The sequence below is a fragment of the Sesamum indicum genome, linkage group LG6 (genome assembly GCF_026168435.1).
Source record: "Sesamum indicum cultivar Baizhima isolate 11 linkage group LG6, ASM2616843v1, whole genome shotgun sequence".
In the NCBI taxonomy this organism is placed as follows: Eukaryota; Viridiplantae; Streptophyta; class Magnoliopsida; order Lamiales; family Pedaliaceae; genus Sesamum; species Sesamum indicum.
The window spans coordinates 7,797,120-7,823,810 of NC_142662.1; the positions used below are offsets into that span (position 1 = coordinate 7,797,120).

The window sequence follows — 26,691 nt, forward strand, 5'->3', positions numbered from 1 at the left end:
AAAAAAATTTCAAATTTTTTTCATAAATTTCTATTATTTAATTTCTGTAATTTTTAAAAAATTTCAGAAATTTTCTAATTTTTTATTTTTTTTATTTTTTATAATTTTAATAAAAAATTGGAAATTTTTCATAATTTCTGAAATGTTTTTGGAATTTTTGTAATTTGTGTAATTATTTAACATGTTTGCAAGAGATGTTCTTGAGGATGATGGAGGAATGCCAAAGACAACACAACAATAATGAAAAACCTCCATTATGGTCTCAAGGCTCCGTGGCCCCGACAAGCAGCAGGTCTGGCTGTAGCAGCTTGCCATCAGAAGAGGGGTCGAGTATTCAGTCTCGGCTCCAAGGCCCACCATTCAGTTGCTGGACTATCACATCTCAGCCATTCCTCTGCTCCATTGCTCTTGCCACCACAGCCGCAGCGCCTCGACCTTGAAGATCGGGTATTGGCCCTCGAGGGATACATCAGAAGTATCGATCCCAACTAACCCGATAATCTAGCGCCCAAGCCTCCAACTGATCCGCCAGCACCTAGCGGCCACCAAGACGACGACGAACACGCTGCCGCAGCGGATAATAATTTAGATTAGAATTTTTTTTAATTCTGTAAAAATATTATTTTAAAATAATATTTTTATTTTTGTAATTAATATAATATTTTTTGTTATATTATGTGTTTTTTATATAAATTTTACAAAATAAATATTAAAAAATATTTAATAAAATTAAACAAACTAAATATTAAAATATATTAAATAAAATTAAATCAAATAGATATTAAAATAAATTAAAAAAATAATAAGTTCTGTAACTGCATTTGTATCGACTTTTGTAATACACAAAAAACAAATAAAATCGTAAGACCGTTACAAAGACTAGGCCAAAAACAGTTATCAATTTCGAAACTGACTTTCCAAAAACTGTTACAAAATCAGTGTAAAAAGCAGTAATAAATGCAGTGGCAAAAATAGATACAATATAATTCAAAACTGTTACAAATAGCATTACAAATCGATCCAAATAACGAGCACAATAATAACGAAATATGTTACAAAGGTCATTACAATAACAATTAAATTAAATTCTACTGAGCCATTACAGAAGCAATTCCAAATTTATTTTTTTTCATGTCACTACTTTGTAACGGCCTATAGCAGTCAGAACAATAACCGTTACAAATCGTAACGGCTTTCAGTCAAGCCATTACAAATAATTTGTAATGCCCGATTTAGTCGCAGTAAGGCTCTTCGTTACAAAATCCGTTATAATTTAAAAAAGTCGTTTGAATAAAATGATTTTTTTTTGTATTGTATAGATCGCATATATGCCATCTATACAATAATATAGTCTTCATTTTCTTTCCTTGCTTTTGATATAAGTACAAAAGCTTCCGTGTTAAATAAATAGCTCCTGTCCTTCTTCATTTTTGTCAACCCAAAAAAATATATATCCTCAAAACTTAGATTACCTTTCTAGTGTTAATTTGTCTGAAATGGAGAGCAACAAAAGCCTCCAAGTCCACAACAGTCCAGCAGACTATGAGGATCAGTTTACTGATGCACTCAACTCCAAAGTCCGCAACCACAACAGCCACATTACTCGCCACGATTTCCCTCCACATTTTATCTTTGGATCTGCTACTGCTGCTTATCAGGTTTAATACTCAATATATGTTAGGAAATGGATCGGGTTAAGATGGACAACAGCTGGAATATGAAGGCGATAAAAGACACACGAATTTGTTAACCCAGTTCGGATATAAATCCTACGTCTGGGGGCGATACCAAGCCAGGAGAAAACACTCAAAGAGGAGGAAAATTGAGGAGTACAACACACACACACCTGTATGCAAGTTTTCATCACACGTGAAAGACAACACTCACTCTCGTCTCAGCTCTTTCTTTTCTCTCTCGATTACACAGAGAACTTATATGTTTTTCTCTCTACTCTACTCTACAAAACAATGCTAATAAGAGTAGTATTTATAGCCATGACTTATCCTTTTCCAACTCAACTTGGGATTTCTTAGTTGAATCGGGTTATCCTTCTTCTTCAAATCAATCTTCACAACTTAACAATCTCCCACTTGAAGATTGATTAGCTTTTCTCCACTTCTTTCTTGGTACCGCCGGGTTTGTCCACTCTAGCCATCAAGGCCAGTCGAAGCCGTACACAGCTTCAACTTCTCCATCGCAACCGCCTTGGTCAGCATGTCCCCAGGGTTCTTTTCTCCTTGGATCTTCTCCAGCTGCAGTGCCTTCTTCTCCAAAAGTTGTCGGATGAAATGGTACTTTATCTCGATGTGCTTTGTCCGCGAATGGAACGCGGGATTCTTTGCCAGATGGATCGCACTCTGGCTATCGCTATGAAGGATCACATCTGCCTGAGGTTTCCCTAATTCACCTAAGAAGTGTTGCAACCAAATGAGCTCCTTAGCCGCCTCAGTAACTGCCACGTACTCAGCTTCCGTCGTGGACAGTGTGACAACCTTCTGCAGCTTTGAGACCCAGGATACGGCTGTACCGCCATATGTGAACACGTACCCTGTAGTGCTCCTCCTTTTGTCATAGTCACTCCCTGCAAAATCAGCATCAACAAACCCAAACAAGGTAAGCTTGCCCTTACCAAACACCAATGCTCGATCTTTAGTACCCTTTAGGTACCTAAGAATCCATTTCACAGCTTCTCAGTGCATCACTCCTGGATTGCTCATAAAACGGCTAACTACTCCCACTACATGTGCTATATCCGGTCGAGTACAGATCATAGCATACATCAGGCTCCCAATTGCTGAGGCATACGGTGTGACTCTCATCTTTGCACGTTCGGAGTCAGTTTGGGGCGAATCACTGTTGGATAGTTTGAACTGATTTCCTAATGGCGTTCCAACCGGTTTTGCATTTTCCATCTTCAATCTGCATAATACCTTCTCAATATAATCAGATTGAAATAACCACAATTTACCAGTACCTTTGTCCCTTGTGATTTTCATGCCCAATATCTGTCTTGCTTCGCCAAGATCTTTCATGTCAAACTTCGTTGACAACTGATCCTTGAGCCTATTGATCTCCTTGACATTTGATCCTGCTATCAATATGTCATCAACATACAGGAGTAAAATGATAAAAAACTCATTGAACCTCTTCACGTAGCAGCAATGATCAGCATTGCATCTAGAGAAACCTATCTCTAGCATGAAGTTGTCAAACTTTCTGTACCACTGTCGCGGAGCCTGTTTCAATCCATACAGGCTTTTCTTCAGGTGACACACCTGCTGATCATCTCCATTATACCCCTCTGGTTGTACCATGTATATCTCCTCCTCAAGATCCCCGTGTAGGAAGGCTGTCTTCACATCCATCTGTTGTAACTCCAAGTTCTCTGCCGCTACCATGCTCAATACAAGACGAATAGTAATTAACTTGACAACAGGTGTAAAAACATCAGTAAAGTCAATACCGTATCTTTGTTGGAATCCCTTTACTATGAGTCTTGCCTTGTACCGCTTCTTCCAGTCTGATTCTTCCTTAACCCGATAGACCCATCTGTTCTGTAGGGCCTTCTTTCCTTTTGGGAGCTGACACAATTCCCATGTGTTGTTTTTCTTCAACGAGTTCATCTCGTCGTTCATCGCAAGTTCCCACTTGCTCTTGTAGGCATCCTTGATTGCCTCTGCATAACATTCGGGTTCTCCACAATCAGACAAAAGCAAATAATAAAGAGAGGGGGAGTACCTATCTGGGGCCCTTCTCAGCCTCGATTCTCGACCCAGTGCCAAGGGTGTGCTGCTTTCAGCAATCGGTTCCTCCGATGCTGGTTCTGGCTCTATCTCTGTCTGTTCGGTTTCGTCCGTCTGAACTCCCACTGAATCTGTATCTGCTGGTCTCATGATCCCAAAATTTGAAATGTAGAGATCAACAAATTCCCTTTCCTTCTTGTCATCGTCCGGGCTTACCTTCCTGTCGTTGTACATTACATCCTCATTGAATATAACATTCCTGCTACGAATTATTTTCCGATTTTGATCATCCCAGAATCTATACCCAAATTCGTCAGTCTCATACCCAATGAATGTACATTTAATTGACTTAGCATCCAGCTTATCCAATCATCGTTCAAAATATAGGCTGAACAACCAAAAGTACGTAAGAAAGAAATATCCACTTTCTTACCACTCCATACCTCTTCTGGTATCCTGTTGTTCAATGGGACAGAAGGCCCTCGATTGATCAAGAAAGCAGCCGTGTTGACTGCATCTGCCCAAAACATCTTTGGCAGTCCGCTCTTCAATCGCATGCATCTCGCACGCTCATTCAGTGTTCTGTTCATCCTCTCAGCAACGCCATTTTGCTGAGCTGTCCTCGAGATTGTTTTCTGCATTCGGATTCCATGGTCGGCACAATAATTCTTGATACCTTCACTGTTGTACTCGCCACCGTTATCCAATTTGAGACATTTCACTTGTAGACCTGTCTCATTTTCCACTAGTGCCCTCCATCTCCTGAATGTATCAAAGGCATCAGATTTTCTTTTTAAGAAATACACCCATACCTTTCTAGTGGAGTCATCGACGAATGTCATGTAGTACGTTGATCCACCAAGAGATGACACTGGTGCTGGCCCCCACAAATCGGTGTGAACAAGCTCCAACTTTTCTTTCCTCGGAGTTCTTTCTGTGGTCAAGAAGCTCACCCGCTTTTGCTTTCGGAACACGCAGTGTTCACAATGACCCACCTCCATCGATTTTAACTTGGGCAACCGTCCTTTCGACTTCAGCACGTTCATTCCTTTCTCGCTCATGTGGCCCAAGCGATTGTGCCACAAGTTAGCCTGCGATACAGTTGCTGCAAAGGGGATGTTTGAACTGGATCCTCCCGCCATGTAGAGCGTTCCCGACTTTAGTCCTCGTGCCAAAGTCATTGCTCCCCGACTGATCTTCCACTTCGCGTCTCCAAACTTCGTGTGGAATCCATCACTGTCCAGTTGTCCGACTAAAATCAAGTTCCTCTTCAGTCCTGGTATGTGTCTCACATCATGTAAGGTCCAGCATGACCCATTCGTTGATTTAATCCGCACATCTCCCTTTCCTACAATCTTGAGGGGTTTGTTATCTCCAAGATAAACTAAGCCAAAATCACCTGAGGTGTATGGCTCCATGATGTCTTTGTTGCTGCATGAGTGGAATGAGGCCCCTGAATCCACAATCCAATCATCGGAAGAACTGCTCACACTCAACAAGAGTGCATCCGTGATCTCTTCCGTCGCGGCATTCGCTGTCCGGCCCTCCTTTTCCTTCTTTGGTGCCCGACATTCGCTTTTCATGTGTCCGGGCTTCTCGCAGTTCCAACACACCATCTCCTTCTTGCCCTTGTTTTTCCCCCTGGACTTTGACCTTCCACGGTATTTACCCCGTGTGTCCGGTCTCCCTCTGGACTCTGTATGTAGTGCAGAGCCAGATGGTCCACCCGTTTGCCTTCTACGGGTTTCCTCGTTCAACATCATGTCCTTGATGTTGTCGAACTTCATCTTCTCCTTCCCTTACGAAGTGCTTACCGAAGTAACAACCACATCCCAACTGTCAAGTAAAGATGAGAGCAAAATTAACGCTTTTACCTCATCATCAAACACGATATCCACAGACGCCAGCTGTGTCGTGAGTTGGTTGAAGTCATTGAGGTGATCGGCCACCGACTTCCTCTCCTCCATCTGCAACCTGAATAGTTTCTTCATCAGCATGACCTTATTCATTGCTGAGGGTTTCTCGTACATATCGGCAAGAGTCTGTAGGACTTCCTTCGTGCTCTTCGCTCCCTTCACATGATAGGCGACATTCTAAGAGAGTGACAGGATTATTGCGCTCATCGCCTTTCGATCGAGCACCTTCCATTCTTCATCACTCGTCTTCTCGGGCTTCTCTGCAAGTGGTTCGTACACGTCCTTCCCGTATAGGTAGGCCTCCATCTGCATACGCCAAAACCCAAAGTCGGAACCATTGAACCGTTCGACTGGAACCTTTCCCTCCATCTTAACTCCTTGAACCAGGCTCTTGATACCAGTTGTTAAGAAATGGATCGAGTTAAGATGGACAACAGTTGGAATATGAAGGCGATAAAAGACACACGAATTTGTTAACCCAGTTCGGATATAAATTCTACGACTGGGGGCGATACCAAGCCAGGAGAAAACACTCAAAGAGGAGGAAAATTGAGGAGTACAACACACACACACCTGTATGCAAGTCTTCACCACACGTGAAAGACAACACTCACTCTCGTCTCAACTCTTTCTTTTCTCTCTCGATTACACAGAGAACTTATATGTTTTTCTCTCTACTTTACTCTACAAAACAATGCTAATAAGAGTAGTATTTATAGCCATGACTTATCCTTTTCCAACTTAACTTGGAATTTCTAAGTTGAATCGAGTTATCATTCTTCTTCAAATTATTCTTCACAACTTAACAATATAATCCAAATTGCTAATGATCATATATATACATATGTATATTATTAAGAAAATAATGACAAGATTTTAATTATCATGCATGATCTTTTTTTGTTTCAAATTTAATATGTTGAATTCATTCAGTTTGAGGGTGCTGCTGCAAAAGGTGGTAGGGGACCTAGTATCTGGGATACTTTTGCCCTCAAGGCTCCTGGTCTCTCTCTCTCTCTCTCTCTCTCTCTCTATATATATATATATATATACATTTATATATAATGTGACTGCTATGCAAATTAGTTTAATTGCAAAATCAGCTGATAAATACATGGATTGATTCTGAGTGACAGGAAGAATCATTGATGGATCCAATGGAAATGTGGCTACTGATTTGTATGCCAGATTCGAGGTCATTCTTTTTAACTCTCTTTACAATTTAATGGGAATGTATAAAATTTATATATACACCTATGTAGGTGTATATATATACTTATATTTAATTAATTTACTTGCAGGAAGATATTACATAGGGTTTGATGCCTATAGATTTTCAATTTCATGGTCAAGAATTTTGCCCGATAAGATATACAATAAAATTTAATTACAATTTAATAAATTAATTATTTTTTTATCTTTGAACTTGGAGTCATGAAAAATAAAACTTCCTATATATTTTCACATATATATATATATATATATATTAAGTGTTATTAACTGTGTTCTACTCGTTTCATTATTAGGTGGAAGGTGTTGTGCTGGAATCAATAAAGAAGGAATTGACTACTATAACACCGTTATCAATACTGTTATCAAACATGGTTGGAATCAAAATATGCAACAACTCATTTCTTGTGCAGTCTTTTCGTAAATTACATATTAATATGCACACAACACTGCATACACCTTCAAATAAGTAACTGCATATGGTTATGTCATTATAATTAACATGCATATATGTCGTCCCTGTAATGCAGGCCTTGAACCATATGTGACTCTTTTTCATTTTGATTTACCTCAAGCACTACAAGAAGAGTATGGTGGGTTCTTAAGCAAACAAATAGTGTAAGTGGACTTATTAAACTATATATTCATGTCTCCAAAATTTGTTGTATTATTCGTACATAGAAATGATGGATGTAACATTTAATTTCCATTAATTGGGTTTTGCAACAGGAAAGATTTTCGTGAATATGTTGAGTTATGCTTCTGGGACGGGTGAAATATTGGATCACAGTGAATGAGCCGACAACCTATTGTGTTAATGGATATGCTTCATGCACTTTTCCACCTAGTCAAGCTATTTCTTTAGCTTATGTTTCAGCTTTAGCTCCACAATCAAAAGATTCTGTTTCTGATAAAGCTCCAGCAGACGTCGATTTGACTTCTATTCCACCATACGTCCGCTCAGCTTTTACTTCACTTTTACGAACATCATCAACCGCTTTTAGAAATGGAACTAATATTCCTCCTCACAGAGGTCTTCATCATAACCCAAAGCATCTCTTATCCACATTTCAAAGCAGTAATATTAATAACCGTAATCTCTATGGTTCCGATCCAAACATATATGATCCCAAGAATGTGTATACTGCTGCAAGAAATATGCTCCTTGCTCATTCCGAAGCTGTGCACAGTTACAGAACCAAATTTCATGTTAATTTAGGCATTTTTAATGCATGTTTAGTTTATATTATTATTTAATTAGTTAGGATGCAATTTATAATGCCTCCATGTATAAAGTTTTGGCTTATTGGAAAATCGTATATAATAATTATAGGGACATCAAGGACGGAAGATCGGTATAGCACTTTGTTGTGTCTGGTACGAACCTCTATGTGAACAAGATAAAGATGATATTGCCGCTCATAAAAGAGCCCTCGATTTTTCATTGGGATGGTAAGCAATCTTGTTGTAATCCTCATTTCATGATACTAATTGCAGTGTATGCATGTATGTTCTGTTCACTTAATTGTACTTAGGATGAAAAAGGTTTCTTAGTATAGATTGATGAATCATGGCAGGTTTTTGGAGCCTATAGTTACGGAAAACTATCCTCAAAATATGATTGATTATGTTCCTCCTGAAAATCTGGCTCCATTTTCACAACATGAATCCCAAAGGCTTAAAGGATCCTACAATTTTTTGGGATTGAACTACTATACAGCCATCTATGATGCTAATGATCCTGATCCCCAATGTGAAGATGGTTACTTCAAAGATCAACATGTTAAATATCAAGGTATATATGTTGCAGACAATCTTATGTAGCAAAATCTTAGTTGTTTTTTTTTCTTTTTCCTTTTTATTTTAGAATTATAAGTCATATGATAATTTTTTTGTCTATAGACAATCGAGGAGGGATACTAATCGGCCCCGTGGTAAGATCCTCATTTTCAATTTTTCAAATAATATTTTTTTGCCTCTTGTTTTGTTTTTTTTTGAAGTAACTAGTTGGCTAGCTATCACGTACTAATATATGAAGCACGCACACACACACACACACACATATATATATATATATATATATATATATAATATATGTGCACGCATGCATTTTTTTATGTTTGTTTAAATTTATAAAATAATTGATCTATTCGTTAATGAATAAACTTATTTTTTGCTTGGATTTTAGGCTAGTTCATCATGGTTACACATAGTCCCATGGGGAATTAAAAAATTTCTGACATATACAAAAGCGACATATAATAGCATACCACCTATATACATCACAGAAAATGATAATGTGCTAATTACTTTTTTATAATGCAAGTAGTTTCTAAATATTTTTTATAAATGACATTTAGTAGCAATTTTTTGTAATTATTCTTTTCAGGGGTGGATAAAAAGAGTGATTGCAAGCTCACTGCTTGTGATGCTTGTGTTGATCCAGTGAGGGTGAAATATCACCAAGACCATCTTGCAAATATTCTCAAAGCAATGCATGAGTGAGTCTTTTAAGACAAACTATTATATCTAGACTCCAAAATATTATTAAAATCAATTTATGCTCTTAATTAGATTGAAAAAATTATAATTTTAGTCTGATATCTTAAGAAGTGGTATTTTCTGTATAAACTAATTTTTATAATATTTCTTTTAAGCCAATTCGGTTAAAAAATTATTTTTCAAAGTTACAGGACTAGAATTGCAATTTAATTAGATCATTTGCAAGTTATGTGTATTTTTTTGGCCAAATTGGCCAGGAAAGGACTAAATTAACAAAATTTTAAAGATACAACACTAAACTGCGAAATTCAGTTTGGGTAGGGTAAAAAATGCTACCCCTAAATTACAGGACCAAAATTATATTCTTCCCCAACAATATTGATATACGAATCTTCATTTCTTGATTGTGGAATCTGATGTTCCAAATCAACCAATAACAATATATGTACAATTCGTTTTTTTAATATTGCTCATAAAATTGATCATTATGGCAATTGCAGCGAAGACCACCCCGTGGACGTAAGGGGTTACTTTGTATAGTCATGGTCTGACAACTATGAATGGACTGAAGGATACACAGTCAGATTCGGACTTATATATGTGGACTTCATGAATAATCTTACACGATATCTGAAACAATCAGCAATTTGGTTCACAAATTTCTTAACAAGGAATAAGCCTTTGGGTGGCCTAAAAACGAGGGAAATTATTGATGTTGCGGAAAGTGAGGTTGAGAAGAGGCTGAAAGCTGTGGAAAAAGTAAAGTGAATGATCTTACTATATACAATTAATAAATCCCAAGGTACTATATAAGTTGAAATATGTATCTCTCGCGTACGTGTGTTCTTTGTTTTTGGTTTGTGTGGTTTGATCAAATATGAATAACTGGTTGTGGTTTACACACTAGTTCTTCAAATAATAAATGGAGCACTATGAGGCCTCCAGCAATGTATCTTTATTGTTGTAATGTATGGTGTGTTTTTTAATAATTTATATAAGAAGTTAATTATGATAAGGATGGATTTGATTTATCATTTATATATTGGATCTGACATGCAGATTTTTCATAGGTAAAATTATAATTTTTTTTCGTTATTAGAGATCGCTAGTATTTTTTGTCATGTAATTTTCTCTATTTACACATTTAATTCTTTATTTTATGAATTTAATTGTAAACATCTTCCATTTGATCCAATTTTGACAAATTTAATAACGTATTTATAATTTAGTCTCCTTCAAATTCAAGTATATATTATTTTTTGTCCTGTTAGCACCAAAACTATCAACACGGGACTAATTTTATCAGAAAATGATCAAATATGAGATATTCATGTCTAAATTTATAAGGTGAGTCTTAGTGCTACTTACAACTCTCCACCTTTTTAAACTTTTTTAGGTTTTTTTGAAAAATGTGGCCAAGTCATTAGTAGCACTAATGACTTGGGCACAACTTGTTTTTTTAATCTATATTTGTGTTATACTTAATAGTGATAATTATATACTAATTAATTAATAGTTATCATTATTTTAATTTTATAATGTAAAATATTAATAAAAATATTAATTTTAAATTAACTTTAACAACTAATAAAATTAAAAATTACATATAAATAAAAAAATTATTCAAGTATTGGCTTTATTATTTTAACATTTACAATTCTGCCTTAACATATTATTTTGATGTGATGGAGCTTCATTTTGTTTGTGATTGGACACGATTTGTTTTTTTATCTATGTTTGGGGTCAGTCCATCTCATTAGAATAGTGTCGTACATCAATTGAAATGTCCCAAAATTTCAATTGATCCACAACACTACTCTACACATATTTATAATATATATACTAATTATAATTCTATTTATGTATTTACTAATTATAATTTTTAACTGAATTACATTATAATTTTTTTATATAATATTTAATAATAAAAAATATATTAATTATTTTATTAATTTTTAACAATTATTAAAATTAAAAATTACATATAAATAAAAATATAAGAACTATAACGTGGCTCAGGGTTTAATTTAGTCCTTAGTTCTTGTTTGGTTTATTATCACATCTTATTTAAATATTTTTAATCTGTTTAGCATGTAGTAAACCAAAAATAGTATAATTATGTAATTATTAAAATGAAGAGAAAAATATTTAAAACAAAGTATGTTTATTTGTTAGTGTAGCACAATATTTAATAAAATTTAATATAAACAATACTTAACAAAAAAATTAAAAGAAATAAAAATGCCCAAGTCGTTAAAAAAATAAAAATAAAGGGGAGTGTTAGTAGCAGAAACGACTCCCCTTAGGATTGCAACTCTACCCATTTTGCGGTAGAGTTGCAATTTTATCTTTTTTTAATAATATATGAATAAATAACTCAATTATTTACTAAATTTAGATAAGAAAAAAAAAAAGGACTCTGGCTTGCATATAAAACAAAAATTAAGAGTATGATATATATCACTAGAAAAAAATTATTATTAAAAACAATATTAATGGTTATGATTAATTTTTTTAGTAAATAATTATAATTAATCACGGTTAAATAAGATTAATGTAAAAAATTAATTTTTTCATTATGACAAAATTATTTCGTTAAGAGCCATGTCAAAATATTTGTCATGGCTTTTAATCGTGGTAAATATTTTAGCTCCACTGGCAAAAATTACAACTAATAATCATTACAAGATCATGATCAATAACTATTAATTCGGTACTACTATTTATTATTAATCATGACAATGAATCATAATTAAATGAATTTTTTTGTAGTATATGGCTCTATTTGCAGCTACTGCATGGAGGTACGCCAACATTTCTATTACTGAAATACATGTAATGAGTACGTATTAATCGTGTTCCTCGTGTACGCTAATTTTATCGTCAATTGTTTTTTTTCTTTTCATCATTCCTTTCTTTTTATCTTCTCCTTTTCCTTTAATTATTCTTTCTCTTCTTTTGTTTTTTCTTCCTTTATCCTCTTCCTATATATTTCCTGTACTTGCTGTGTTTTCTAAGAGGATTAAAGGCAGTTTTAGTTTCCTAACTTCAAGATATTCTCATTTTAGTTCCGTAATTTACTAGGGTTCTATTTTAGTCCTTTATAACTTAAAAAAACTCAATTTTGATACACATTTAGTAGAAAATTCGCCTCAATCACCGGAAAAAGTCACATGGTCTTCACGTGACTTTTTAAATTGGAGGTTTCGTTTTTATTGGCTTAAAAAGCTCACGTGGCGACGACTTGGTGATGGCGTGGAAATAAAAACGTGTACAAAAATTGAGTTTTTTTAAGTTATAGAGGACTAAAATGGAACCCTAGTATGTTACGGGATTAAAATGAGAATTGCCTGAAGATAGGAGATTAAAATTGCCTTTAATCCCTAGGCCATGTGACTTTTTAAGCCAATAAAAATGAAACCCCCCATTTAAAAAGTCACGTGAAGGTCATGTGACCTTTTTTTCGGTAACTGAGGCAAATTTTCGACCAAATGAAAATTGAATTTTTTTAAGTTATAGAGGGCTAAAATGGAACTCTAGTAAGTTACGGGACTAAAATGAGAATTGGCTGAAATTAAGGGACTAAAATTGCCTTTAATCGTTTCCTAAAATCTAGGACGTCCAGCCATCGGGACACAAACGTCATTTTCTATGGACCTCTCCATCCCAGTAAAAATCATTTTCGGACTAGGTTTAATCAAACAAATCACAGAGTAAAGATATCACGCTTGCTATATGATTGGTCATTTTCTCTAAATTGTACACCAATTACACGGCAAGTGTAATGATTTAGGTCTGGTCGAGTTAAGTTTGGACTAGAATTTTCCCAATCGAGCTGAATTTGAACGAGCGTAGATATATTGGCTACAAATTTATAGTCCGTTGCCGTTAACTGCTCGGGCATCGACCCAAGAAGAATCAATTTTAGGCTTATTGGTAATCCATGATCAACTTCCTTTCGTTCCATTCAATCCTCCTCTTCTTTTTTTACAAGTTTTGCTGTTAGATGGTGACCTTGCAATCGTCTTGTCTTAAAGGTGGAAAAGTGCTAAATTGAATTGCTGTAGTAAAATCTTGTTATGTATATTAGTTTTTGATACTTTAATAGCACGGTTATAGAATGTGTGGTGTGTGCAGCAAGTTAGATAAGTTTCCAGAAAAGGAAAAAATAGAATCTAATGTTTTGGCTTTAATAAGCTTGGATGAGAAGCAAGAAATTGGATTCTTGCAAAATAGATGCAATGGAGCAGCTATAAATATGTGAAGTGGTTCTTCATTTTCTATATATAAGCATTAGAGAAAAAAACAATAGTAGGTACGTAGTTGTTGTGCAGGTGGTGAAATGGACAACGGTTCAACTGGATTATGGCCAGCAATTCTTGATAAGGTTTATGAGCTGATGAACCCGCCTTCCGCCGATGGCGACCTCAAAATCACTCGTAATGATTTCCCTCCTAATTTTGTGTTTGGAACTGGCACTTCTGCGTACCAGGTAATTTTTCATCAACACCACCACTAATTAATTCCAAATACCTACTTCTTCATTATTAATTAATTATGTACTGTACGATTGACTATTATAAAGGCCATCACAAGATTTTTTTTATTAATTCAAGATATTGATGTTTAATCCTGCAGAATGAAGGTGCTGCTGCACAAGGTGGTAAAGGCCCTAGTATCTGGGATACTTTTACCCTCAACACTCCTGGTCTCCCTCTCTCTCTCTCTCTCTTTGTGTTTATGTGTGCATGTATATGCATGCATGCAAGTTAATTATATATGCTCTCTCTCTCTCTCTCTCTCTCTCTCTCTCTCTCTCTCTCTCTCTCTCTCTCTCTCTCTCTCTTTGCGTGTATGTGTGCATGTATATGCATGCATGCAAGTTAATTTTATATGTTGATAAAATGGATGGATTCTGAGTGACAGGGAGGGTTGTTGATGGATCTAATGGAAATATGGCTACTGATATGTATACCAGATTCAAGGTAATTTTAACTCTCCTTGGAGTTTAATGGACTGTATATAATTTATAAATAGGGTGCATATACTTACATTTAATTTATTTTCTTGCAGGAAGATATTAAAATTATGAAGAAAATGGGGTTTGATGCCTATAGATTTTCCATTTCATGGCCAAGAATTTTGCCCCGTAAGGTTTACAACGACGATTAGAGTGTAATAAAAGAGCTCCCTATATGAGGTGTTATTACTACTTGTTGAACTGATTTATGTTGTAAATGTCTTATTAGGTGGAAGGTGTTGTGCTGGAATCAATCAAGAAGGAATTGACTACTACAACAACGTGATCGACACTCTCATTGAACATGGTTAGACAAAAAATCATCAACAATTCTTTTATTGCAACGTACAATTCCATCATTTGAGATACGTTGCTTTCACATATATATATAGGTTTCTGAAGAGAAATATCTAGATCTTTTAACCACTGAGATGGTACTTTCAGAATGCTAATGTTTATTTGTGCATGTGTCCCTGTCATGCAGGAATTGAGCCTTATGTGACTCTTTTTCACTGGGATCTTCCTCAGTGTTTACAAGATGAGTACGAGGGCTTCTTAAGCAAAAGAGTGGTGTAAGTTATTTCTGATGTCTCAAAAGTCGACTTGATGCATAAACAATAACAAGATTGGTCAAAATAGGTTGTCCTCATTAGGAGGGGAGATGGAGGTTATATATAACTTTGATGGTTTTTGGTGATCATACAACAACAGGGATGATTTTCGCGAGTATGCGGAGTTGTGCTTTTGGGAATTCGGTGATAGGGTGAAGCACTGGATTACGCTGAATGAGCCGACAACCTATAGTATTCAAGGATATGCGGCATGCACTTTTCCCCCCAGTCAAACCCCTTCTCCAACGTTCCTTTCAGCTCTAATTTCATCAGTGAGAGATTTCTTTCATGATCATCCAGCTATGCAAGGCTTTGATATCACTTCTATTCCATCAACTATTCGCTCACTTTTGGCTTCACTTCTCCACTCATATTCTTCAGACACTTACACAGATGGAACCAACGTTGTTGCTTACAGAGGCGTTTTTGAACCAACGCAACTCTTATCCACATTTCTCTATGATGATACTTGTACTAATTATAACAATTATAGTTCAAAGCCAAAGACAGATCAAACCAAAGATGTCTATATTGTTGGAAGAAATTTGCTCCTTGCTCATGCCGCCGCAGTGGACTCGTACAGGAAAAAATTCCAGGCTAACTAATATATGTCCATCGGCTTTGTTTGCTCATTGTATTTAATTTATATTATTAAGAATACAATTAATTTACTATATATATTTACTGATGCCTCCATGCATAATAATTTCTGATTTAAATTTTCCCCCTGTCTATTAATTATGGACTTAATTTGATTGAAAAATCTTGATTAGGAACATCAAGAAGGAAAGATAGGAATAACACTTGTCACCCACTGGCTTGAGCCTCTAAATGAACGTGACCCTGATGACATAAAGGCTGCTAAAAGAGGCGTCGATTTTATGTTGGGATGGTAATTAATTGAGTCAATTCACAACTCCCCCCCCCCCCTTAATTCTCTGTTATCTGATCGAAATTAATTAATTTTTTTGATACAAATGATCGAGTTTTGTTGGTTGATTAATAATTTCAGGTTCCTGGAACCTATAGTATCAGGCAAGTATCCGCAAAGTATGATAGATAATGTTCCAACAGAAAACCTGGCTCCGTTTACAAAGTCTGAATCTGAAATGGTGAAAGGATCATATGACTTTCTGGGTTTGAACTACTATACAGCAAATTATGCTTCCAATGATCCTGAACCCGACTGTGCAGATGGCTACTTTAAAGATCAACATATTAAGCTTCACAGTATGCTCCGAACAACCTTCTATATATAAGACAAATATAATTGCTTTTGTTTCCTTTGAAAACTATATATTTAATCAGATTAAATGAAACTTTTTAATCAACAATTAATTCTATATGTCCTTCTTTTGCCCCCTCTATATATAGCTCGTCGAGATTGGACGCCAATCGGCAAAATGGTAATGATCGATCTCCCATTCCATTATTCAAATTTTTATTTATTTATTTTAGTCAAATTAACAGGTACACACATGCATGAATCCTATATATATGTATTTGTACATAGATGAAATAAACTAGTTTGAAAGAACTGATTTATGCGTCCATTCATAATATATTTGTTTGTCATGCATTTGTGAAATTAGGCTGGTTCATCTTGGTTGTTCATAGTTCCATGGGGAATTTACAAGCTCCTCAAACACACAAACGAAACGTACAAGAACTTGCCACCAATATACATAACAGAGAACGGTACTATATACTCTTTTTTAATTACTTGCAATTGTTTGTATTTAAACCATAATTTATAGATATATGCGGTGATCAATATTGGCAAACGAATCACTTTGATAGGGGTGGATGAAAGGAGTAATCACAAACTTACTGCTCATCAAGCCTGTGACGACACAATGAGAGTGAACTATTACCAGGAACATCTTACATATGTTCGGAAGGCGATGGAGTGAGTTTTTTATTTATAAATTCGGATTTGCATCAGATATATTGCATGTCAACTCTAATATTCAAGTTATATATATATAAATATATTAAAGTTTTGATCATTATGATTATAATTGCAGTGAGCACGTGGACATAAGGGGTTATTTTGCATGGTCGTGGTGTGATAATTTTGAATGGACTGAAGGGTATTCAGTTAGATTCGGGATCATGTATGTGGACTTTATGAATGATCTCAAAAGATACCCCAAAAAGTCAGCTATATGGTTCAGTAAGTTTTTGAAAAGGAAGAAGAAGGTAATTGTGAATGCTAAGAAGAGGCAAAACACAAAAACTACTGATTATGATGATCTGGATGCGCTGGATTAAAGCTGCTGCTGCTTCAAGACTACTAAAACCAGTGCTTTTATGCACTGTGTCTGTGTGTCCTTTTACTATATGTATGTTTTTAAGTGTGTGGTTTGATGAATAACTGTTTGTGTTGGTTATTCTACGTACAATAAATGGAGCCCTACAGCTATGAGGCCTCCAGCAGGGTCTGCTTCTTGTTGCAATGTGTGATGTGCTTTATAAACAATATATATAACAACTTAATTATGAGTACATGGTTTCATTTATTTTCCTTATTATATTTAGATATATAGATACCAAATCAAATTATTGGCTTATTCTGGTTTATGGTCTGATGTAAGAGTACATCCGGGTTCATAGATTTGAACTCATACCTTTCAAAATTTTCAACTATAAACTTGAATTATATTTTGTTGAACAGTTACCAATAGATTTTAAATTCTTTTAACTTCGAGTAATTCAAAATTATTTCTTCAAATACTTCTCACAAATTTAAATTTACGAATCCAAATAGGTTTAATTGCATTTCTAGTTTTGTAGTTATAGTCATTTGGTATTTTGGCCATGATTTACTAGGTTAGCAATTTAGTCATGTACGCTTTTAAGTTTTTACAATTTTAAAATAAAATTGATCGAGATTTTTAAAATTGAACAGAAAAAGACAAAAATCGAACTTTGAAAAATTCTAACCAATTTGTCCTAAAATCCCAAAAGTTTAAAATGTATAAAACTAAATTATTATCCTAATAAATTACAAGATTAAAAATACATCTACATCGTCCAAATATAACAGCAGACCAACTTGGAATGCTAATTTCCAATAGCCTTATCCCCATACAGACAAATAAAAACTGGGTACATGACGTATAGGTGGGCAGCTGCACCCTTAATGACCGTGTGAGATATGATAAATAGTGTGAAAGAGAGTTTCATTAGTCAACTTTATTTGTTCAATCTTCCAGAAGGAAATTTTGTTGATAACTACAATTACTAAAAGTAAATGCAACTCTACTAAATTTATATTTCAGGACAGTACTATTTGAACAAATAAAATATTCCATGTCCCATAAATAACATTGCAACTTAGACTTTTTCGTCCTGACAGAATATATTACTTATGACCTAAGTTCTTATGAGATTGGATAATTAATTAAGGAACGTGACACTGATGCATGCACGTTTCGTTCCCCCGGTTTTTTTTTTTTTTTCTTCATTGTTTTTTAATTTTCAGATATATAGAAATCAATGGCTTTCAGAGAATAAATTAAATACCATTATCAAAAAATAAATTATTTTCTATATAATATAGATCGATGACTGTGACTTAAAAATCATAACAAATCAATATTATTTACAACAGCCAAACTAAAAATCAATGCGAAACTTAAGGTGTCTCAATCAAAATGTTAGGTGCCCAATCCCATCTCGACTAAATCATTATATACTAGAAAAAACAAAAGTTAAGTCAAGATCCAAAATAGAGCATTCCCAAGGCATAATTAATTAGATATTAGTCATAATTGTACAATGATTTGTAACTACAATGTATCAAGTGTTGGAATCGTTGCTAACAAAAATACTCGAGAAATCAATTAAGAAACATATTCATGGGAGTTAATTCAATCAAGTAATAATATCATATCATAATGTTGAAAGAAAACTAATAATATTAAATAACCAACTTCCAACTACTATTTTATAACTATATCCAAAAATTAACCAATTAGGCGACAGATGTTTTGGCAAAAGAAGCAGTAGCTTCTAATTTTGAATCACTATAATTCAAATTCTTGCCCCATATTTCTGACCTTAATTTTGTGTTAAGATATATATATATATATATGATAGTTATGTACCAAAGGTTATCCAATTTAAGCATCTAAAGCGTATATGTAATTATACTCTTGTGAGAAAACCTATTATATTTAATACTAATTATAATGTTATTGTTAAAAAAAGACAATATATACATTAATATTAAGACGTGAATGCAGCGACCTACCCTCGTATTGTCGTGATGGGACAAGCCAGTCAGTCAACTATATTAATTTTTGCAGTAAATTTTCTTACCCAATTTACAGGAAAGGGGCCTGCAGGTTGACATCGTACTACAAATATTTAATATGATATTGATTGAAGCTTACCAACATACAATTTGTCATATGCGACTGCCAACGTTAAATTCGTCGCATTTTATTAGTTCAACACTTCAACTAACGCCACAAAATTAGGATATATTTGAAACCATGAATCATTTATAAAAATATTTATATATTATTTATTAACTCAATTTTTATATGAATCAAAAATCAAACCCCTAATCATATGAATGAATAAGCAATTAACAAACGTAGGACATATATAGTTAATTATATATCAATTATCTTTTCATTGTTAGAAAAGAAGAGAAATAATAATAATAAAAAGAAAAAGAAGATGAAGAAAGGCAAGTGTGGAACCCGACAAGTTCGCTATTTATAATTATTAAAAAAAAAAAAAAAGGCAAGTGGGAACCACTCAAATTGGGAACAGAAAATTAATTTGTTAATTGACTTAATCATGTAGGTCAAGCATCGAGGAATGATCATGTTCATACACTAGAATGATGAGGCAATTAATTATAAGGTGGTTGATAGTCCAAAATAAAATTGCATTTTTCATTCTGTATTAAGAAAAGTGTCGCTACCGAATTATCTTATCAATATATTTAGAGTGAATAGGGGGTTGAACTCCCTAATGAGCAAGATATGTTTAAATTTCTCACCTATGAGACCTACGAAGCAAACCACTGTCAGAACTTCATTAGAAAGTTGTTGGTAATAGACCTCTTCAATGCTTAAGTCAGATAAGTCGTAGGTATAATGTATAAAGTTGTAAGCATATTAGGATAGTAAAAATTATACTTAGAATATGTGAGTGTAATTATTTATAAGTTTCCCCTAATTGTACAATTTTCAAGTTAAGTTATGAACCACAAATGATAAAAAGAAAATCGCATACATATTAGAACATTGGAGGTATCATGAGTATATCGGAAAAACCCGAAATAATTACAATTGACATACAGTAGGAAAATATATATGAAGCAGTATGTGATGTTACTACAATTGAATTTCCGGGAAAATGGGTTTAGCAACAGGGGGCAGTGGGCTTAGTTATGTGATTATTTAAGGCAAGTTGCAATAATATACTAAAATTAATATAAATTGAGATGAGGTGAAGAAGCCGGTGTTGAGCAGCTATAAATAAACGGAAGTGCATTGGGTGCTCATGTCTCATCAATTAACCCCAAAATCCCTTAGCAAGTAAAAGAAGGAGAGTGCATCCAGAATTAAGTTTTGAGGAGTTATGGAGAAGCAATTTAGCAGTATGAGCATCAGCGCAACAGAAATAACTAAGGCAGACAGCACATGTAACATCAGCTGTAATCAGTTCCCTAATGATTTTGTCTTCGGAGTTGGTACATCTGCTTACCAGGTAAATATAACTAGTACCACGTATTCTCTCATCCATCTCATTTCTAAACAAATATACTTAAGAAATCTGTGTACATACATAACTTATACGGTTTTTTGGGTCAATACGCTCATTTATTTTGTTTGTCATTTATAAATATATAAATTTAAAGCATGAAGGAGGTGCTGTAAAAGGCGGTAGAGGCCCTAGCATCTGGGATGTTTTCGCCTTGAACGCTCCAGGTCTCTCTCTCTCTCTCTCTCTCTCTCTCTCTCTCTCTCTCTCTCCATTTGTGTACATGTATGTATGTGTATGTAGACTGCATGAACAACGTATATATGTGCATGTGCAAGGCTGTATATAATTAGCGCAAGTTACTAGCTAGCTTCATTGATGCGAGTGACAGGCAGAATTGATGATGGATCCAATGGAAACGTAGCTGCTGATATGTATACCAAATATAAGGTAACTTAATTGACTCTCCATTTTTATTGAAGTTATAGATATGTATATATATATATATATATATATATACACACTTTACATGTTGACTTTGATTAAGGATAGATTTGTTACTTAATTTATATAGGATGATATTAAGATGATGAAGAGCATGGGTTTTGACGCCTATAGATTTTCGATTTCATGGTCAAGAATTTTGCCCGGTAAGATTTATACATGTTGATAAATAGTTATTGGTGATAAAAACAAATATTAATCAATAAATTTATGTGGTTCACATGTGATTAGTCATTAACAAATTTTTAAACCCAAGACGTGCAAGTCTTGATACATATGTCTGAGCTAATTTGTTTATTTGGGTTTATGTATATTGTTAGGTGGAAGACTTTCCCTTGGTGTCAACAAAGATGGAATTGACTATTATAATGATCTTATCAATACTATCATTGCGAATGGTTAGACTCATCACAGCTTCATAACTTACCCGCACTTATGCTGCATTTTAGGCTAGCAATTATTTGTACATATATACTACGATCATCATCTGGATATATAGTTCTATACTATATATGAAATTATATAATATATATATAATTAATTTTTAAAGTATTATATATTTATGAAGTATACATGATGCATTAAGTACTTGTGATGATGCAGACATGACACCTTTTGTTACTCTGTTTCACTTCGATCTTCCTCATTCTTTGCAACAAGAGTACGATGGCTTCTTAAGCAGAGACGTAGTGTAAGTAGTTCATTATCTCATTCATGTCCAATATCTTCCCAAACCACATAAATATATATACATTAATGTTCCAAGATTGTACTAATTACAACAACATTAATATATAGGGAGTTTTTCCGTGAGTTTGCCGAGCTGTGCTTTTGGGAATTTGGTGACCGAGTGAAATATTGGATCACATTGAACGAGCCATGGAGTTATGCTCATAATGGATATGTGACACGCCAATTTCCACCTCTGGGCCGTGATTTAACTGCAGCTCGACGTTCAGCAGCTCTAACTTCAACTCCGCCAGCTCTAACAAAAAGCACTACACCCAAAATGATGAACTACATCCCCTGCAGATGTAGGCCACATGATGAGCAACATCAATATCTCAAGGCAGCTGCAGCCTCCAATCAATTTAGTAGCAGTGGGTCCAGACTAAGATGGGATCCTGCCAAAGATGCATACACTGTTGCAAGAAACTTGCTGCTTGCTCATGCAGAAGCTTTTCACGCTTATAGAACCAAATTTGAGGTTGGTTTTGACCACTTAATTCATTTCTTCTTCACAAATTTAGAGAATAAATTGATGTCTATGAATTGATCGAAACTTTAAACTGTCATCAGGAACATCAAAAGGGCAAGATAGGAATTGCACTTAACTCAGTCTGGTGTGAGCCTTACAAGAAAGATGATGCTGATGATATAGAAGCCGCCAAAAGAGCTATGGATTTTATGTTTGGATGGTAATTAATCCACTTTAATTAATTATAACATCATTTGTCTCTTTTTTAATTATGTGACCGTATATGCATGATTAAAAGTGTAATTATGAATTGAAACATGGGCAAACGTTAACATATCTACAAGAGATGATATCCAGGTTGTTCAGTACTTGGATGTGATGGGTTCTTCCTCATTTTTAAAGTTTAACGATGCACACCTCCTCCCATGCATCTTAATTTAATTTTAATGTCATTTTTAATTTTGTTGTCCCAATTTACTATTAATTTCAGGTTCTTGGAGCCTGTATTAACTGGTCAATATCCAAAACGTATGAGAGATTACGTTCCTTCTGAAAATCTGGCACCTTTCTCAGATCGTGAAGCCGAGATGCTCAAGGGCTCCATTGATTTTCTTGGCATAAACTATTACACAGCCATTTATGCAGCCAATAATCCCAATCCCAGAGACGTCCAAGAAGGCCACTCTAGAGATCAGCACGTCAAATTTAGTTACAGTAAGTTTTTCAGAAAAATCTCCTTTTTCTTTATGAACCAAATGTAGTGCATCCTTTTCTTCTAAATTAATTAATAGGATTATTTTCATCCCCTAACTTCAGGACATTCTCGTTTTAGTTCCTAAGTTACTAGAGTTTCATTTTGGTCCCGTAAAACTGAAAAAATCTCAATTTTGGTACAAATTTGATCGAAAAGTTGAGTCACTCGCCGTAAAAAGTGACTTTTTAAATTAGGGCTTGCATTGTAATTGGCCATCCTAAAAGGCTTAAAGGTAATTTTCGTCCTCTAATTTCTGGCCTTTCTCGTTTTAGTCCCCTAACTTCAGGCCATGTCTTCACCACATCATTTTTTTCAGCCAATCACAATGCAAGCCCCAATTTAAAAAGTCATTCCGGCGAGTGACTCAAAACTTTCCAATCAAATTTGTACCAAAATTAGGATTTTTTTAGTTTTATGGGACCAAAATGGAACCCTAATAACTTAGAGGACTAAAACGAGAATGACCTGAAATTAGTGGATGAAAATTGCCTTTAAGCCTTAATTAATATATATATATACGTGCAACTGATTGTATCCTTTTACTATTGTTTTCTGCAGCTGATCCTCTTGGGACGCTAATAGGTCCACAGGTGAGATGGAGAGATTCTACAATATTAATATTGAAATTTATATTCCTAAATTTTCTCTCAACTTGCTAATTATTGTTAAATAGAAATAACTACGTTTATTGGACTGGAATATTTATTCGTATTACACATTAATAACAAACTAACTTATATAATCATATTTCCATTGATGGATGTATATTATAGGCTGGTTCGGAGTGGTTGCACATATATCCTGACGGACTTTACAATTTGCTGACAAAATATGTCAAAGACCAATATAAAGACAAGGTCCCGGTTATATACATTACAGAAAATGGTACCATTTTACGCACTACGTACCATACTCATTTGCTATGTTATACATATATATATATATATATATGTATATATATAGTTTAAGTGAATATTTATTAATCATAACTACGAAGTTTGCAATCTATATATGTACTTAATTAATTAGGGGTGGACGAAAAGAACGACTACACACTCACAGCTAAAGATGCTTGTGCCGACAGCATGAGAGAGGACTATCATAAACGCCATCTTCTAAAGCTTCTAGATGCAATGAATAAGTAAGTTCTGACATCGATCCCGTATATATTAATTAACTCTAAAATAGTACATATGATTGATTGAATTTTGACTTGTTTAATATTAGAGAGCAAGCTGTTCATAGTTGAGTGTGATTATTGTAAATATTGCAGAGATAAGGTGAATGTAAAAGGTTACTTTGCATGGTCGTGGTGTGATAATTTTGAATGGACTGAAGGATACACTGTCAGATTTGGACTTATTTATGTCGACTACATGAATTATCTCACAAGATATCCGAAAGCCTCAGCAATATGGTTCGCTAAGTTTTTGGCCACTAAGAAATTTGTGCGTGAACAGAAGAAACAAGAACCTGGGCAGAAATAAGCTGATGGAGGCCATGGCAGTGATGGATCTGTCTTATGTTGGATTAATGCGTATTTATTGTATTCTCTTTTGATTAATTTCCTCGGATGTTTGTCGTTACTGCATACCGCGAGCTCAGCTACTAATTAATACTCATCGTCGACAATGTTAATTTGTGGCGTTGAGCAGCATCAATAAACTGCTCCACCTTTGTGTTGTTTCCTAATTACTAAATGGTTTGTTTCTTTTGTTTATCGTCATTTATGTTTTTTGCTTGCTAATTTCCTCTCCTTGCTTTTAATATAAGTATAAAAGCTTCCGTGTTAAATAAATCTGATAACACTGTTTAATATTATATAGATGATATAAATTAAAGATGTTAAGAGTAGTGAATAATTTTCTTTAACCTCGTAAAGATATAATGCTACTTGGAGGCTTATTTATAACTTTACAAGGTATCACCAAGGATATAAACTGTTTTTTCTTTTTTTTTTTGATGATGAGTAATTTGTATTAACATATCTTTGCAAACGTTTGTCATTTTTTTTGTGATGAGCTTAGTGATATTTTTGTGCACATTCTGATTATCTGTCGCAAAATTCCATAGCAAATAAACTTCCTTTTGTTTTTGTTTTTTAGTGTAACTCTTGTAGTATAAAATTATAAGAATAGAAGTACATAGAAAATAAATTATCCTATTGATCAATATGATCAGATCAGAACTAAGTGTTTAAGTTACATTGTTTCTTATTTCAAACTATTCTTATGACGTTGAAGCTGGTTTTGACATATATATTACTCATCTATACTATTATAAAAGAGAACTCCATCGTATCAATTTTTGAATATTCAAATTTATCATTCAACTCATTTTTTTTCTATAATAAAATTTGATCATAATAATAATTTTAATATTTTTTAACAAATTTACTAAAATAGTCCTCAAACTTCCGCAACTTTTGACATTTTTATGTTTTTTTGAAGTCATTATCCCTAAATTGATAATCCTCAAACTTCCGCAACTTATTAAATATTTATAATTTTTAAATATTTTTGCACACACAATAAGCATGCCTTATATCGCTAGTTATTTATATACCTAGGTCTAGTTCCCAATTGTTTAATAATTTAATTGACATTATAAGATTAAAATCAAAGAAAAAAAAATTTTGGGAATTCACTGCAAGAGAACAGGGTATCAGAGACGGAAATTTCTGTCTCTGATACGCTGTTTTCCGTCTTTAAAATGAATCAGCGATGGAAAAATCCATCGCCACACTCTGTGGCTGAAAGCCCTGTGGATAAATATTATGACGAAAATATTCCATCTCTAATTTTGAGACCGAACATTTCCATCGCTAAACCGAGAACAAAGTTTTAGAGTAATCTGTCTCTAATTTTGGTAGGCAATCCGTCTCTGATTCCGTTGATAAAAAAAAGTAATATATGTCTTTGAAGGTAAAGTTTTTATTTGTTAGTTTTGTCTCTAATTCCGTCTCTGAAACGCACAAAATGTTCCGTCTCTAATCCTTCTATAATTTATTTTTGTTGTTTTTGGCAAATTTTTTAATTTTTGTACCCGAATTAATTTTTGGTCATTAAACCCTCAAATACATTCAACCAATACAAAATCTAAATTTTCCAAATCAAGAACAATAAATATTAAAAAAAAAATACTCATAATACAACCAACAATAATATAATTGATGTCGTTGTATCATCCAAATACTACCAAATTATATAAATCTCTGCACTCCCAAATCAATAAACATAATTCAAAGTGCAACCCAAATCAACATAAGCTAATTCATAAACAACCAACTGAAAAAATAAATTAACGATCTTTTTTGGAATGTTGTTGCTCCTACTATCCAGATCCACCGGCAAATTGATGGTTTGTGTGTCCCACATCTTGAAGTAATTTTCGAACTAATTCTTGTAGGTCTGCCTCCCTCTTTCGTGCTTCTTCAAGAGCAATTTGAAGCAATTTTTTATTTTCTTCTTCCATCTTTCTAGCGTT

The 26,691-nt window shown here is 34.2% G+C and overlaps 1 protein-coding gene and 1 pseudogene across 2 annotated transcripts; both read left to right on the top strand.

The window, feature by feature from the left end:
- The first annotated feature begins 1,477 nt into the window (after nucleotides 1–1,477).
- LOC105164628 (putative beta-glucosidase 9) lies at nucleotides 1,478–8,146 on the top strand (annotated as a pseudogene). The gene is made up of 7 exons (XR_016065722.1): nucleotides 1,478–1,658; nucleotides 6,593–6,662; nucleotides 6,796–6,854; nucleotides 6,961–7,021; nucleotides 7,184–7,263; nucleotides 7,420–7,507; nucleotides 7,619–8,146. The product of XR_016065722.1 is annotated as a putative beta-glucosidase 9 (transcript).
- Nucleotides 8,147–13,679: 5,533 nt separating this feature from the next.
- Nucleotides 13,680–24,897, top strand: LOC105164621 (uncharacterized). Its single transcript, XM_088881088.1, has 27 exons — nucleotides 13,680–13,883; nucleotides 14,030–14,099; nucleotides 14,318–14,376; nucleotides 14,465–14,540; nucleotides 14,641–14,718; nucleotides 14,896–14,983; nucleotides 15,123–15,618; nucleotides 15,796–15,914; nucleotides 16,035–16,252; nucleotides 16,397–16,428; nucleotides 16,615–16,720; nucleotides 16,823–16,931; nucleotides 17,050–17,294; nucleotides 17,381–17,386; nucleotides 20,622–20,755; nucleotides 20,907–20,976; nucleotides 21,141–21,199; nucleotides 21,324–21,399; nucleotides 21,574–21,651; nucleotides 21,857–21,944; nucleotides 22,052–22,460; nucleotides 22,553–22,671; nucleotides 22,942–23,165; nucleotides 23,764–23,795; nucleotides 23,979–24,090; nucleotides 24,235–24,346; nucleotides 24,479–24,897. The coding sequence occupies exons 1-27, from the start codon at nucleotides 13,734–13,736 to the stop codon at nucleotides 24,690–24,692; spliced, it is 3,579 nt and encodes a 1,192-aa protein (XP_088737214.1). The 5' UTR covers nucleotides 13,680–13,733; the 3' UTR covers nucleotides 24,693–24,897.
- The last annotated feature ends 1,794 nt before the right edge of the window (nucleotides 24,898–26,691 follow it).